This window comes from Manacus vitellinus, unplaced genomic scaffold, assembly GCF_001715985.3.
Source record: "Manacus vitellinus isolate BGI_N305 unplaced genomic scaffold, ASM171598v3 scaffold_13_pilon, whole genome shotgun sequence".
In the NCBI taxonomy this organism is placed as follows: domain Eukaryota; kingdom Metazoa; phylum Chordata; class Aves; order Passeriformes; family Pipridae; genus Manacus; species Manacus vitellinus.
In genome coordinates, this window is record NW_021938999.1 from 18010184 (window position 1) to 18023696 (window position 13513).

The 13513-nt window shown below is 43.4% G+C and overlaps 2 protein-coding genes across 2 annotated transcripts in view; both read right to left on the reverse strand.

Annotated features, from left to right (window-relative positions):
- Nucleotides 1-2293, reverse strand: part of SEC61A2 (SEC61 translocon alpha 2 subunit) — an 18961-nt gene extending 16668 nt beyond the window's left edge. The window contains exon 1 of the mRNA XM_029958086.1: nt 2272-2293. Within this exon, the coding sequence (XP_029813946.1) occupies nt 2272-2278 (7 nt within the window). The 5' untranslated portion in view covers nt 2279-2293. The remainder of the gene's footprint in view (nt 1-2271) is intronic.
- A 504-nt stretch (nt 2294-2797) lies between these two features.
- The window catches only part of DHTKD1 (dehydrogenase E1 and transketolase domain containing 1), a 19674-nt gene continuing 8958 nt past the window's right edge, over nt 2798-13513 (reverse strand). Inside the window, 12 exon segments of the mRNA XM_029958076.1 lie at nt 2798-3351; nt 3800-3885; nt 4412-4581; nt 5424-5506; nt 5898-6062; nt 6675-6781; nt 6985-7135; nt 7513-7652; nt 8288-8372; nt 9448-9760; nt 10604-10802; nt 12335-12547. Coding sequence (XP_029813936.1) covers nt 3250-3351; nt 3800-3885; nt 4412-4581; nt 5424-5506; nt 5898-6062; nt 6675-6781; nt 6985-7135; nt 7513-7652; nt 8288-8372; nt 9448-9760; nt 10604-10802; nt 12335-12547 — 1814 coding nt within the window. The 3' untranslated portion in view covers nt 2798-3249.

Consider the following 13513-nt stretch of genomic DNA (forward strand, 5'->3'; position numbering starts at 1 on the left):
GTACTAAGAATGAACATGAGATATGTAAAGGATTAGGGCTCCTTCTCAAACTTGAATCTGTATATTGATTTGCACTCTGCATTCCCTGAGAAATCCTCTGAACCAAGACCATGCTGCAATATCTTTAAACAATTTTTTTCAATAGCTTCCCTTATCTGAAATCACTTCAAAGAGCTTTTTCTTCCAGTTTATATGGTCATAATTTTACAAATACTAATGAGCAGTTCTGCAGCAATTACTTTCACCCATAATTTTTGAATAGTTTGACAAATGCCCATAATTAATTGGGCCTGGCATCTTACTTGTAGATTATAATCTCCAAATAATTGCTGGGTTAATAGCTGAGTTTCAGGAAATTTCTTGTAATTACCCTTTGTCCAGAATTTTAGCCATACTTATCTTAATTTAATGAACTTCTATAGGTCTTGTTAGCTCACTTCTCACAGCAAACTGTCCTAAATCACTGGCCCTTGTTGTGGTGATTGATGAAAAGTCCATGAGGTTTCTTTAGTCCATACTGACACAGATGAACCACCTCAGGTATGCTGAACAAATATTTCTGTGTCACTCATGAGTGGGTTCTCAGTGACAGGAATTAAAAAATCCAAATGCAGTGTTGTTTTCTTTGCTTATTCACAGTATTACTGTGTTCAGAACTTTGAACCTTCAAAATTCATGTTAGATTTTTCAAATCTAAACTAACATCCTTGTTATTAAAAAAAATGTTTTAAAATATTTGTTCTCCTGATGTGCCTTCCTTCTGTCACCGAGAGTTTCTGCTGCTTTGAATGAGCTGCTCAACCTGAGAGCTCATTCCTTCAGTGCCTTTACTTTTTTTTCTTCTATTCTCACACTCCTCTGAAAATCCTGACACACCACAATGCACAAGCCCTGTAACAGTCTCTCTTTTCAGTCAGCTCCTTCACTACCTAACAGCACACAAAGCTTCACTTCTCCTTGTCTTAATAACCCACAACATTCTCCTGTCCAAGGACTGGGACCAGCTCTGTGAGCCACTCACCAAACTTGTGTACCATTGCATCTGGCACTTCCCTGAGTTGTTTCCTGCACACTCAGCAAACTTGCTCCCACTGTCAAGCAGTGCTCACCCCTGGGGCTTTTGTAAGGAAAAGGTTCTCCAACCAAACGGTGGCTGGGCACTGGAACAGGCTCCCCAGGGAAGTGGTCACAGCCCCAAGCCTGACAGAGTTCAAGAAGCATTTGGATGCTTTCAGGCACATGCTGTGGTATTGGAGTTGTCCTGTGCAGGGCCAGGAGTGGGACTCAGTGATCTGTGTGGGTCCCTTCCAACTCAGAATATTCTACGACTCTGTGATTCTAATTTCTGCTTCTTTTCCCAAATGCTTTTTGGCGAAAGCACTCCAGCCCCGTGCAGGCAGAGCCACGCCTACCTGCAGAGCAGAGCATGGTGCACAGATGGAAAACAGCCTTGTGTGCATCCAAAACCGATGGGAGAAACAGTGTAAGCCCCTAAGTCAGCAAGTGCTTTGTGTTGCTCCTGGGAGCTGTTAGCCATCATGGAAGAGCAGTGTTCTGCAGGCAGTCTGCGTCAGCAATTCCGAGGAGAGCTCTCCCTTCCCACCCCAGTATCCCTGGGGAGCTCCATGGCACACCAAGGCTGAGCAGGGGGCATTGAGCTGAGCAGCTCTGCAGAAATAGCTGTGTCTCCCACCAGGAGCATCAAACAGGCTTGGAGCACCCGAGCATCCTTTGCTTGGTTGGCTAACCTGACCTGCACAGCCTGTGGTGCACAGCAAGGTCAGGTCTAGGCCACGTGAAACTCAAAACACAGGGTCTGTTCTTCCCTTGTGTGCCCTGTCATAGTGAAAAAAAAATGTGGGTTTATGTAATCACCAGTCAAGGCTGGTGATTGTGCTCTACAACTTCCTCGGCTACAGCTGCAGCCAAAGCAGTGTTTCTCTTCAGCCTCCTTTTTCTACTTATCAGCAGAAATTTAAACCAGAATATGCCTTGATTAGATAAAGCTGTTCAGGATGAGTAAGAAGTTGTGAAGTTTGCTAGAGCAAAGTGGGAGAAACATGATTTCACATCACAGGGATGGATGTGCTAAAGCAGTGACGTGAAACACCACAGAAGAGGGACTACAGAGGTTATTTCTGGGTCATATGGAGTTAATGAGTGAATGTGTGAATTAACTAGAACGAAACAGCAAAGCAGGCTTCAGAGATGATTTTGGGAGCTACCTCCCCAGCTGAATGCACACCCTGCCTGAGATCTGCCCTTCCTCACCTGCCATGACTTTCTGTTTGGAAGTGCTGGTTAAACCCCATTTGCTTCTTTCCAGAGAAGTCTTTGGCTCACAATGAGTTTGGATTACTCAACCACGCTCCCCCAGGTAACCTGGAGAGGAGCAGGGAGATGCCAACTTTACACTGAAACCTGAAAAAAAAAAAAAACCTGCTGGGAAAAATCCTGTTTGGATGGGAATGCTGCTGTGGGGCAGTCAACACTGGGGTCTGCCTGGCCAGCTTTTACTTCTCTCTTCCATCCAGCTTCATTATTCCCCTGCTTACTCTCAATTAAGACTGGTTTCTTTCCTTTCCCCAGATGACAGCTATGCTGAAATCTTCCCTCAGGGTTTCTCACCCTCCAGATGAGAAAAACAGTGGTCCCTGAAGCCTTCAGGAGCCATCCTGCAAGGTTTCCCCCCAGAATCCTGCTTTAACAACTCAGGCACTGATAAGAGCACCAACAGCCACAACAGATTTCATTCCTGGCCCACAGGAAAAGAAAAAAGGGAAAGTTCACAACACTCTGCTACAGAAATGGCTCATTCCCAGGCATGGGGAAGCATTTATTTGACCAAACAGCACTAACACTTATGTGGAAACAGAAGAAACAGAGCCTGTTTCCACACATGCACCACCCCAGGAACTGTAAAGTGCAGATAAGCAGTGTGATATAAGGCATTATATAGTCACCTCACCAATCTGTCCCCTAGACTGGATTTTGGTTTTAACCTTAAAAAGACGTTTTGTAGAAAATACTACAAGAGAACCAGAAGTATCAAGAGTAACAGGCATCCTTTCTCATCATTAGGTTTTCCCCTACATGAAAAAATTTCTTCATCATTACCAAACTCATTCCACCCTTTTTTTGGTTTCCATTTTGGAGAACCAAGAGTCTTAAGGATCTGGCCTTTGTTCTTCTTCACAGGAGGAGGCACCAAACACGACTGGCAGCAGGAGCAGTCTGTCTGTTGAAAAATTAGACAAATGTCTTCCTCAGAACGTCTTCCTGCTGCTGGTTGTGGAGGGTTCCAATGCCAACAGCTGGGGCTGGGAGGGGAGGTCTGCTCACAAGGCGGAGCTGAAATTGGAGTTGGGAGGAAATGATCAGTGAAGCACAGGAACAGGGTTGTATCTTGAGGTCCTGGTGCCATGGGGATATCTGCTGGCAGATATCACCAGCTGGAAGTAATGCAGGAAGTTGTCCTCCATGTCCCACAGACTGTGGCTCAAAGGACATTATAGTGCATGATATGCCAGAGCAAATGGCAGCTTTGGATTCTTCTCCTACTCCAAGCATGCTGTTTCCTACCTGGGATCTTTCATTATCCTATCTACTTTGATTGAACACAGAGTAAAATAAGGCTCCAGTCTTGCCCATCACCAGTGGTGCTATAAAGAGCAGAAGCAGCTTAAATTAGAACGTGTTTGGTTTAGGCATCAGGATTAGGGTTTTGTCTAAGCACCACAGAATTTTGCATTTAAGGAGAACTTTGAACTTCATAACACTTGTGGACATCTTATCTTACCTTAAGCCCCAGCTGCTTTTCAAACCGTGGTGACACAAAGGACCATGGCCCCATGTTCTGTGGTTCTTCCTGACTCCAGATGAAGTCTAAAGGAAGGAGAAGGGTACATTACAAATGCACATATTTATCTTTTCAGCAGCTCAAGGAGGGCAATTTTTTCTTTTATTAGCACCTCTACCTTTTTTGCCTTGGCACTACCTCTAAAATGAAGGCTTGCTAGATTGAATTCCCTTGCAGGTCCCAGCTTGCTGAATTCAAACCCAAAGTGTGTCCACCACAGGGGTACATAGTGTGTATATTCAGTTTTTCTAGTGCTGTTTTCAAAAGCTACTTAAAGGACTGAACTGCAAAGACCAATGCAAAAAAACATCCCAAATGGCTCACTCTGATTTTCAGTCCTACTTTTTGGAAGCAGAGAGACAATAGCAAAGAGACAAGTTCTTTTAGCACAAGACAAACATTTGCACTATCCCACTCCAGAAACACTTGGATGTACGAGGGGAAGAGCAAAGTGGAAAAAGCCATTACAGCTCTTTATCCTAAAAGGCAGGCAACAGATTCAGTTCAGTACTTCAAAGACACCAGAAACACAAAGGTAAAAGTCTGGCTGACCTTTTGCTTGGCTGTATTTGCTCAACTCTTGCTGTAGAGCCTCCAGGGGGAAAGGACAGAGCTCCTCAAGTCTCAGAATAGCTGTGTTGTGCTGCTTCTCTCCCAGTGTCTCTCTTTGCTTCACCAGAGCATAGTAATGCTTTCCAGAACACAGCACCACTTGGGTGACACTGAAGAAAAACAAAAATGTTTCCAAGTTAAGGGTTTTACAGAAACTCGATGCAGAACAGCTTCACACTTCCAACAAATACAACCAGCCAAACTTCAAAGACAACTTTATGAAGCTGAATTGCTTCCCTAGACCATTCATTTCTCTTTTTTTGCCTTCCATTGCCTCCCACTCCCCTTCAACCTTCTCACTCTCTACAGCTACCTAGAAGGAGGTTGTAGACAGGTGGGAATTACTTCTGCCAAGCAACACACAACAGGACAGGAGGAAATGGCCTCAAGTTGCATCAGGGCAGGTTTAGATTGATATTAGGAAAAACATCACTGAAAGGGTCAAGCACAGGAACAGGCTGCCCAGGGAAGTGGTGGAATGACCATCCCTGGAGGTATTTAAAAGTCTAAACGTGACACTTGGGGACATGGTTTAGTCATGGACTTGGCAATGCTGGGTTAAAGTTTGGACTTGATGATCTTGGGGGTCTTTTCCAGCCTAAATGAATCTACGATTCGGGTAACAGCTGCTCCCAGTGACTGTCAGCCAAGGAACATGGTGCAGAATAGTGCCCATGAGGTCAGTAACTACAGATTCAACCTCCCTGTGGGGGCAAGGGCCACCTGCCTGAACACCTCACTGTTTTGCAGACAGGTAACTACCTGGTAACTACCAACAATCACCAGAAGAAAAGGAGAGGAACAAGTAAAACTAAGCCACCACCCACCACCCACAAAACAGCATTTGTCCCCCAAAGTCACCTCTTTCCTACCACTTCAAATTTGAGGTGTTAGGTAGGAGAAAGGGACAGGATATCCCTTCAGAGCTTCTCCCCTAAGCAAGTAAAGCTACCTTTTAGGATCTACCGAGGAGTCACCAATGACAGGCTTGAATGTTGTCCCTGGGGCCATTTCTTCAAAACTTGATACAGCAGCCTGCATGGGAGAGAGTTGGAAGTTACCAAGTCTTGCTACCTCTCCCTTAGGCCAGAGTCAGAAAGAATACTGAGACAGGGTTTTGGTAAGTACAAAATATAGCCTTCCCTCCCCCTCCTATTCCCATTCCCAATCCCAATGAAATGTGGAATGATAAGCTTCCCAAGAACACTGTCAGACCTAGAATCAACCCTACTTCTAGCTCACCTCCACTCAGCTTTAACCCTCAATCCATTCAGTCCCAAACAGGAAAAATCCCACTGATTTGACCCTAAAGCAGAGATCAAAGAACACAGAAAAACAACAAAAAGAAAGGGGAAGAGAACACAAAAGAGTAGGAAGAAGAGGATCAAAAAACCCAAAAAACCAGAAAAGGTATTTTTCAGCTTACTGGGAGCCTGAGTAACACTTTGGGAGATGCAACAATGAGAGGTTTCCTGAAGTTTCGGACCATTTGCCTCCGGAGTAAATGGAAATACTGTGCTGGGGTGGTGGGATGGACAACTGACATGTTGACCTGGTCCCCATCAACTCCCTCCTCTGAGCTGTCACACATCTGTATGGGGGGGACACAGCAATGCCAAAGAAAGCAGTGAGACAAATATGCAAGAAAAAACCCAGGCACACAAGACACACCGACCTGTATAGGAAGAGGTGAACAAATATCCCAATTCAGATGATTACAAGGGAAGAACTTCAGAGAAGAAATGGCTTTAGCATTCAACTGGTAAGATTACATCTAAATGCCTCCTTCCAGCACACTGCAACCAGGGCATGACAGATTTTTTAACAGGTCACGACTTCTTCATGAGAGCGGCAGCATCTCTCTAGAATGCTCCAAGCCCCTTTCTTTACTTAGATGAAACAGCTTTCATTTACTTACTACAGTCACAAGGGCACAACAATGAATTTTAAGGTGGGGGTTTTTTTTAAATGTGCCACAGATTCACTGTTATTTAATAGTGTGCAGCCTTCTGTTTGTATGATCTGTGTCTAAAGGACAGATGCAACAGGAACCACAAGCACTTATCACAAGGTTCCACCACAGTCTTGCACCAGAGCAGGTACACCAGGAATCCCCACTTTGCATTTCTGCAGCACAACTCCCAGAGCACTGACTGCCAGTGCTGTGCTGGGGACATGTGACCCCAATAGGGGTGCTGGGTACCTGCAAGAACCGTTCCATCCTGCAGGACGAGTGCTCAGGGCCTGCACCATCATAGCCATGGGGAAGAAGAATTACTATCCCACTCTGCAGAAGCCATTTGGCCTCACCTGGAAACACAGAATGAGGAGGAAGGGAAGAATGATTTCCACAGAACATATTACTTTGCAGAAACTACTCAGCAAAAAAGAACAGCTGATTTTCACATCATTAAATACAAGCCTGAAACATGCTGCTGGCATGCTGGATTTTCTAAAAATGTGCATAGTACAAATGATTCATTTTTACATATATTATCTCCTCGTACACTCACCTCCAGAGATGAAAGTGTCAAATATTATCTGGGCTCCATTAAAGAAGTCTCCAAACTGAGCTTCCCAAATTGGCAGTAACTTGGGGCTCTCAATGCTCATTCCATATTCAAAACCAAGCACAGCTTCTTCAGATAAGGGACTGTTACTCACCTAACAAAAGGAAATTGTTGGGAGGGGTAGGCAAGGAAGAAGACAACCCAGGGTTAAGAACCCTCAGAACCAGACACATCAGTGCGGGGCACACTGAGGACATGCACTGCTAAAGGCAACTGATGGTCACCTCTGTTTTGCTTTTGGCTGAACTGAGGGGAAAAGAATAATACCTGATCTCTCAAAGAAAAGCAAAACCCCTTGTTAAAGTTGTTGTTTGTAACTACAAAGAACAGGAGTGCCCTGACAGTTCTCATCTCCCTGCATCTGGTGTTTGCCAGAACATACAGGCTACCTACTTGTATCCCAGCAGCCTTAAAACATGCATTGTTTCAGCATAACAGGAAGAAGGTGGTCTTGTGGACCACAGAACCCACCTCTAGGAAACCTTTCTGGTCTGGGGACATGTGATTCAGAGGAATGTAGGTATCATCTGTCTCTTGGCAAACCAACATCGCGTGTCGTTGGCTGAAGGTTCCTCTGCCAACATCTTGTCCACTTAGTCTGATATTAAACCCTTGCCAAGCAATAAACAAAACACTGAATTAGCAAGTCATGTAAAAAGGAAACATGTGGGACAACAACTCTCTGTGTCCAAAATATTACATCTCTTGTTCTGTCTCTTCTTGGATTTCTCTCATTAGCAACATCAAATCTGAGATTAAATTCTTAACCCGCAGCTGCTCCAACTCACAAGGACAGAGATGCTCTGACATTTCTCTTCTCTCCTCCCTGCAGCCAAGAATCATTTTGGGGTACATGGTTCAATTTACTGAAGCAAACTGCAAAAAACATGCATTCTGCATCACAGGTAAATGGAGGTAATGAATTCAGGCACGAGAGGAGGGAAAAGAAATAGTAGCATAAAACAGTGCACGTGGGAGCCCCACTGATTTCAGGGGCATTGCTCACATGCTTAGCTCTGTGCACAAATATTTTTGGGGAGTGATAGGGAGCAACAATTCTTTGAAGACATTTAGAACTTAATCTACAAATATTAGTGACATATAGGATTCACATTTACCTTCTCTTGCAAATTATCAAATTTATACATCATATCAATCTTTTTACTTAGAAACACCTAACAAGTCTAATGTTATCCTTTATTGACATTAAAGCAAAAGTATTTTATTGTCTGCTGTCGCCTCTTACCTTGGCTCAGCAGAGAACCAAATGCTAAAGTTTCAGCTGTTGCCCAGTCCAGCTTTTTTCCTTCCTCCATTTTTTGAACCCTTGACTAAACAAGTAAAGAACAAGGAAAAGTTACTATTTTGCTTTTTTCCATCTGTAGCTCTTTTGGTGGCACAGACCAATAACAGAAGCTAGGAAAAAAATAAAACACTATGGAGAGAAATGCTACATTCCTGCAGCCAGCTTAGGTTGGACTGGAATACACAGTCTTATTTAAGCACATCCTGAAGTTTGCCTGAGGGCCACAGAACCATGGATGATCCACGTGTTCACCTACCAGTCAACAAACTGGACTGACAAATTAATCTTAGTCTGGAAATATTAAAAATCACAGCAGAGAGTGTAGTCTTGACAGAATTTTGGGTCTGTCTGGTTAGCAATAATGAAAGATGCCAGGTGTAAGTATTTCAGTCTCCAGAACTCGTCCCTGTTCTGCCCTGCAGAACTGCAGACAAATGATCACACCCAGCTGTGAAGTTCTTGCCTTGGGCTGGGAAGACAAGAACATCAGCCTTCTGAAATAATCAACTCACAGCCTCTCTACAGCTGCCAACCAGACACCTGCACATGCTCATCATTCATCAGAGGGAAACATTCACAACCCCAAACCAAGCCAAACCAAACACAAACTTAGGAGCTATCAAACCCTGGCTGTCAAACTTGGCCACGTGTTGTCTGATGTTTACATGTATAAACCATAAAACACTCACTACTGGCTGTGGAAACTGTGTACATGATTACCAGGTTCCTGACTCATTCTCTCACAAAATACTGATTCTAATCATAAAGTATATAAATGTTAGTCATTTATCATACCAGTTTCTATTAGTTGTAAGAATAATATTTTCTATGTTTTCTATAAGTTTTTTTCTTCATTGCAACAAAACATTGTTGAAATAACAAAATAATGTATACGGTCAGATCTGGGGGGAGAAGACACGTCTTTCTTCAAACCTGGAGAAAAAATGGCATAATCTGAACTTTGAAACAGTGAGCTGTTTTTTTTTCCTAGAGAATACTATGCTACTCTCTAACTGGCAGTCTTACTGTGTTTGGATTTTTCCTGTAACAGGTCGTACCTCTGAGCAACGGGACCAGAAACATCACCACCCTCCACTGACCTGCGCGTAGGTCTTCAGGAGGTGGCTGTGCATCCGGAGCTCTTCGGGCACCTCCACAGACTTGGCTCCAATGAACTGCAGCAGTGGCACAGGCATCCCGGTGTCCCAGGTGGTGATTTTAGCAGAAGGCTCCACGAAGCCTTTCCAGTGAGCCTGCAGGTTGGTGGCGGGTGGGCTGTACGACGTCATGTTGGCAAGGTGGTCGTTGAGTTTGGAATAGTACATCGTCTTTATCTCGGACACTTCAGCCTCAGCCATGAGCCCAGCAGCTGTCAGGTGCTCTGCATACGTGTCTGGGATACTCTTACGGGATCTGTCAGGGAGGGAATCAAACCCCATAGAGATGAAATCTGAAAACACTGTCATAGAACAAGAAAATACCACCTTACTACAGCCAGGTACTGTGGAAAACTAAAATAAATGGTGTCCTGGTGTATTACAGTCATTTGCATCAAGTCTGCTTTCCTGGGATTTTCAGAAAGATAACAGTTCTCTTGGATATGTATTTTACAGTCTTTTATTTAAAAAAAAAAGGTGCCTAGAGTTGGCAGTTACAGGTAAAAATGAGTCCAAAACCCTTCTGTTTTACCATGCACATTTTCTTCAGAGAAATTCACACTAGGACTTCAGCATTAGATGAGAATCAAGCCATCCATTCTATAAATGCTTTACCTAAAACACTGGAATTCACAGGCCACTAAATTTTTGTGTATTTTGCTTTGGGGATAAGGATGGGATCTGAATACATTCAAATGCTCATGAAGATGAGCAGGACCAGGCAAAGACAAGACAAACATCACACTGGCTTCCTGCCCATTCTCCCACATTATCCACGCTTCCCCTTGGCACCCAGAAGACAACTTTGCCTCCTGATTACTAATGGTCACGAATTTGAAATCCAAGAGCTGTGCGCTCCAAGAGGCATCAAACTGCATATTTAAGAGCCAACACTAGTGATTACCCTCATTAACATCTCATTATCAGAGTCACACCTCAGTCAAGGGCTGCTGACAGTGTAGCTGCACTTACATGAAGACCTGTCCATATGGTGGAGGATCTTAATTACACAGAAACTTCTGCTGCAGCAGCAATACTGAGTTGGTGTAGACCCAAGCACATTTCGGGTTCCCCATGAGGTGGTGGAACCCTGCCTTACCTGATGATTTTGTACATGCAGGGGTTGGTGAAGAAGGGCTCATCCAGCTCGTTGTGGCCCCACTGCCTGTAGCACAGCAAATCTACGATGACGTCCCTGCGGAACTGGCGCTGGTACTCGACGGCCAGGCGTGTGGCACGGACAACTTCTTCGGGATCATCCCCATTCACGTGGATAACTGCACACCCAATGATCTTACCTGCCCAGGGATTTGGAATATAACAGTAATCACATGAAACCCCTTCCAGAGAAAACAGACACCTGCTCTGCTGAAATTACAGACAACTCATGCGAAGTGAATGTAACAACAAATGAACGACAGATGCTCTTTGTGATGGGAGCTGGGGCAAGGAGAGGAGTCTTCCCTGAGAGACAGTACAATTAGCCCAACCTCTTGAATTTGTGACAGTTTGAGCACAACTTCTTTACAAGCACTAAATTCCCAGAGGTCTTTCTATACACATTTCCTGCATGTTATTGATCTGGAAGTCTGCAGGGAATGGGAGAGAATTATTTGATCGCTCCTCTTTCAAACAAAAAATTAAATTTTATTTCCTTCTTATCCTAAGCTATCACTTAGCTATGATTTCATACAGGCCAGAAACAACCTTCTCCCTTGTCCCCTGTTCCAGAGAGGTTTCTTCATTAAAGAAAACACTGCAAAATTCAAATGTATCAACACCCTCCCCTGTATGACAATTTGGCTGCAAATCCTCCCAGCAACAGTGCTCCCCCTGTACTTTATCTGTCCAAATTCTGGGAAGTAAGGATATTTCAGCCATTCCTGACCTGTGTCAAGTTTCCCTCCTTAGCAAAATCCTGAAAGTCAAATGGTAACATCCTCCCTCCTCACTGACAGGTAAGAAGAAAGGAAAATTGAGGATGGAGGAAAAAAACCAACAACAAACAAAAACAACCATAACACAAAACCAGCCCAGGGAAAAGTAGTAATAACATATGCTATCTACCTTACCAGATTAATGAATCTACCTGTTTGGTTTGATGAAACCATAAAACAAACACAAATACTTAATGTTAAGTCTTAAAAACATAGAAAAGTATATTTTTAGTTATAAGTGACATACACAAGAGAACTTACTACTGAGTCTCTAATCCTAGTGATAATACATCTGTTTATCACTAAGAAAGATCAGTCCAAAACAAAAGACTTCTAGTTTAAGCTTGGAAAGGTCTTGAGCCTCATCTTTCCATTAAAAGCTCAACAAGCTCACCTGACAACAAACACAACAGAAAAATGAAGGAGTATCTGCCCTATAAATCTTGCTCAGAAAACACACTGGGATGATTTTGATGAAGTTTAACAAGATGTATTTAAAATACATGTTACACACTCCATCGCAACACTTTTTTGAAAGCTGTCAATGACATGACAGAAATTAAACGAGTCACAGAGACTTCACAGTAATCTTGCAAATATTTCATAACATCCCGTGAAAATGTGATCAGGTTTTCCCTTGGTGTTTAGTCTTTGCCATAAGGCAGACGGGGGAGGGCATATTTTTAGCATCTGAATTGTTGCCAGTAGGAGGAAATAATCGATAATAATTTTAATTTCTACTCTATCATGAAACTGGAGCTATATTAGCACAACTCCCCAGAGCTGATAGGGACTTGCTATAAAAAGCCCACAGCACAGCACATATCCAGACTGAAGTTAAAAATCCTTTCTGACACAACAGACAATTCTCCTCCTGATTCAGCTCCACATACCAATGTCACTGCAGTACAGGGACGACCTTCCTCGCTCTGGAGGAGTGGTATAGCCCAGCTGGTTATTAACAATCAAGTGGATGCTCCCACCAACTCTGAAATGTGGTAGATTAGAGAGGGTCAGTGTTTCAGGAACAATCCCTTGCCCAGAGAAAGCAGCGTCGCCATGAACCTACATTAGGGAAGAAGATGGAAAAGTCTCATTAGGAAATACTGGAGGAACAGCAAAATCAAAACTGTAACTCATTAAGCAACACCTTTAAATGGAGTACATGGAACAGATATTATTCCAGCTGGACCCACTTCTTAAAACCTTTCAGACTACTGTTTTCATGATTTGAGACTTTATATTACCTTATCACTAACACGAGGCCATAGCAGCCAACGTGTGTACATGACTGCCTGATGTAATTCCTACCTGGAACTGACCTATAAACTCCTAAAACTCACCCACCAGTGTCCAGGTGACTGCAAGTGTCCTGGCTATGGCAAAGCTGCAGCAGTCAGCAGCAAGTCCCTGACCCCTGAACAAATTCAGCACTCTTTGCTGAATTTGGGTGAACTGGGACTTATGCCTACTCCTACCTTACCAAAGACAAGAACAGACACAATAGGAGAAAAACAAGAGGAAAATTAACAGAAGCACTCAATAGCAAATAAAAGCTTTCAGAAGGAAATAAAACCTAAATTCTTAGCTACATTTCAAAATAGGAATAGCAAATAAATGTTGCAAATAAAAAAATACTTTGGAAGGGGAGGGGAGTCCACTGTGATGTCCAAACTAGATTTCCAAAAAGGCTAGAGATGCCAGCATGAGTATCATTTAGCATTCCAATGTTTCAAAACTAGAGATAGTTCTCCATTGGTCAATATGATCACAGCTTCCTCAGAATGCAGACTCAGTCCTTTGCAGATCAAAGTCACTATGCAAATTTATGTACCTTCTTATTGACAGTTCTACCTTCTAGCTATGGGATAGTGATGTCAAGCCTCAGGAGACTTTTGAGGTGCAAGTACACCTGCAAGACAGTAGAGGTGCAACCAGTGAAATGGCAGCACTGGGTTTTATACAGTTCTGATACAGTTTTTAAGAGGTATCACAGAAAAACAAAGGTAACTACTGCAAGAGAGACAACCCAGCACCCCCACTCTATCCCTTGCCATGCTACACTTGCTCCT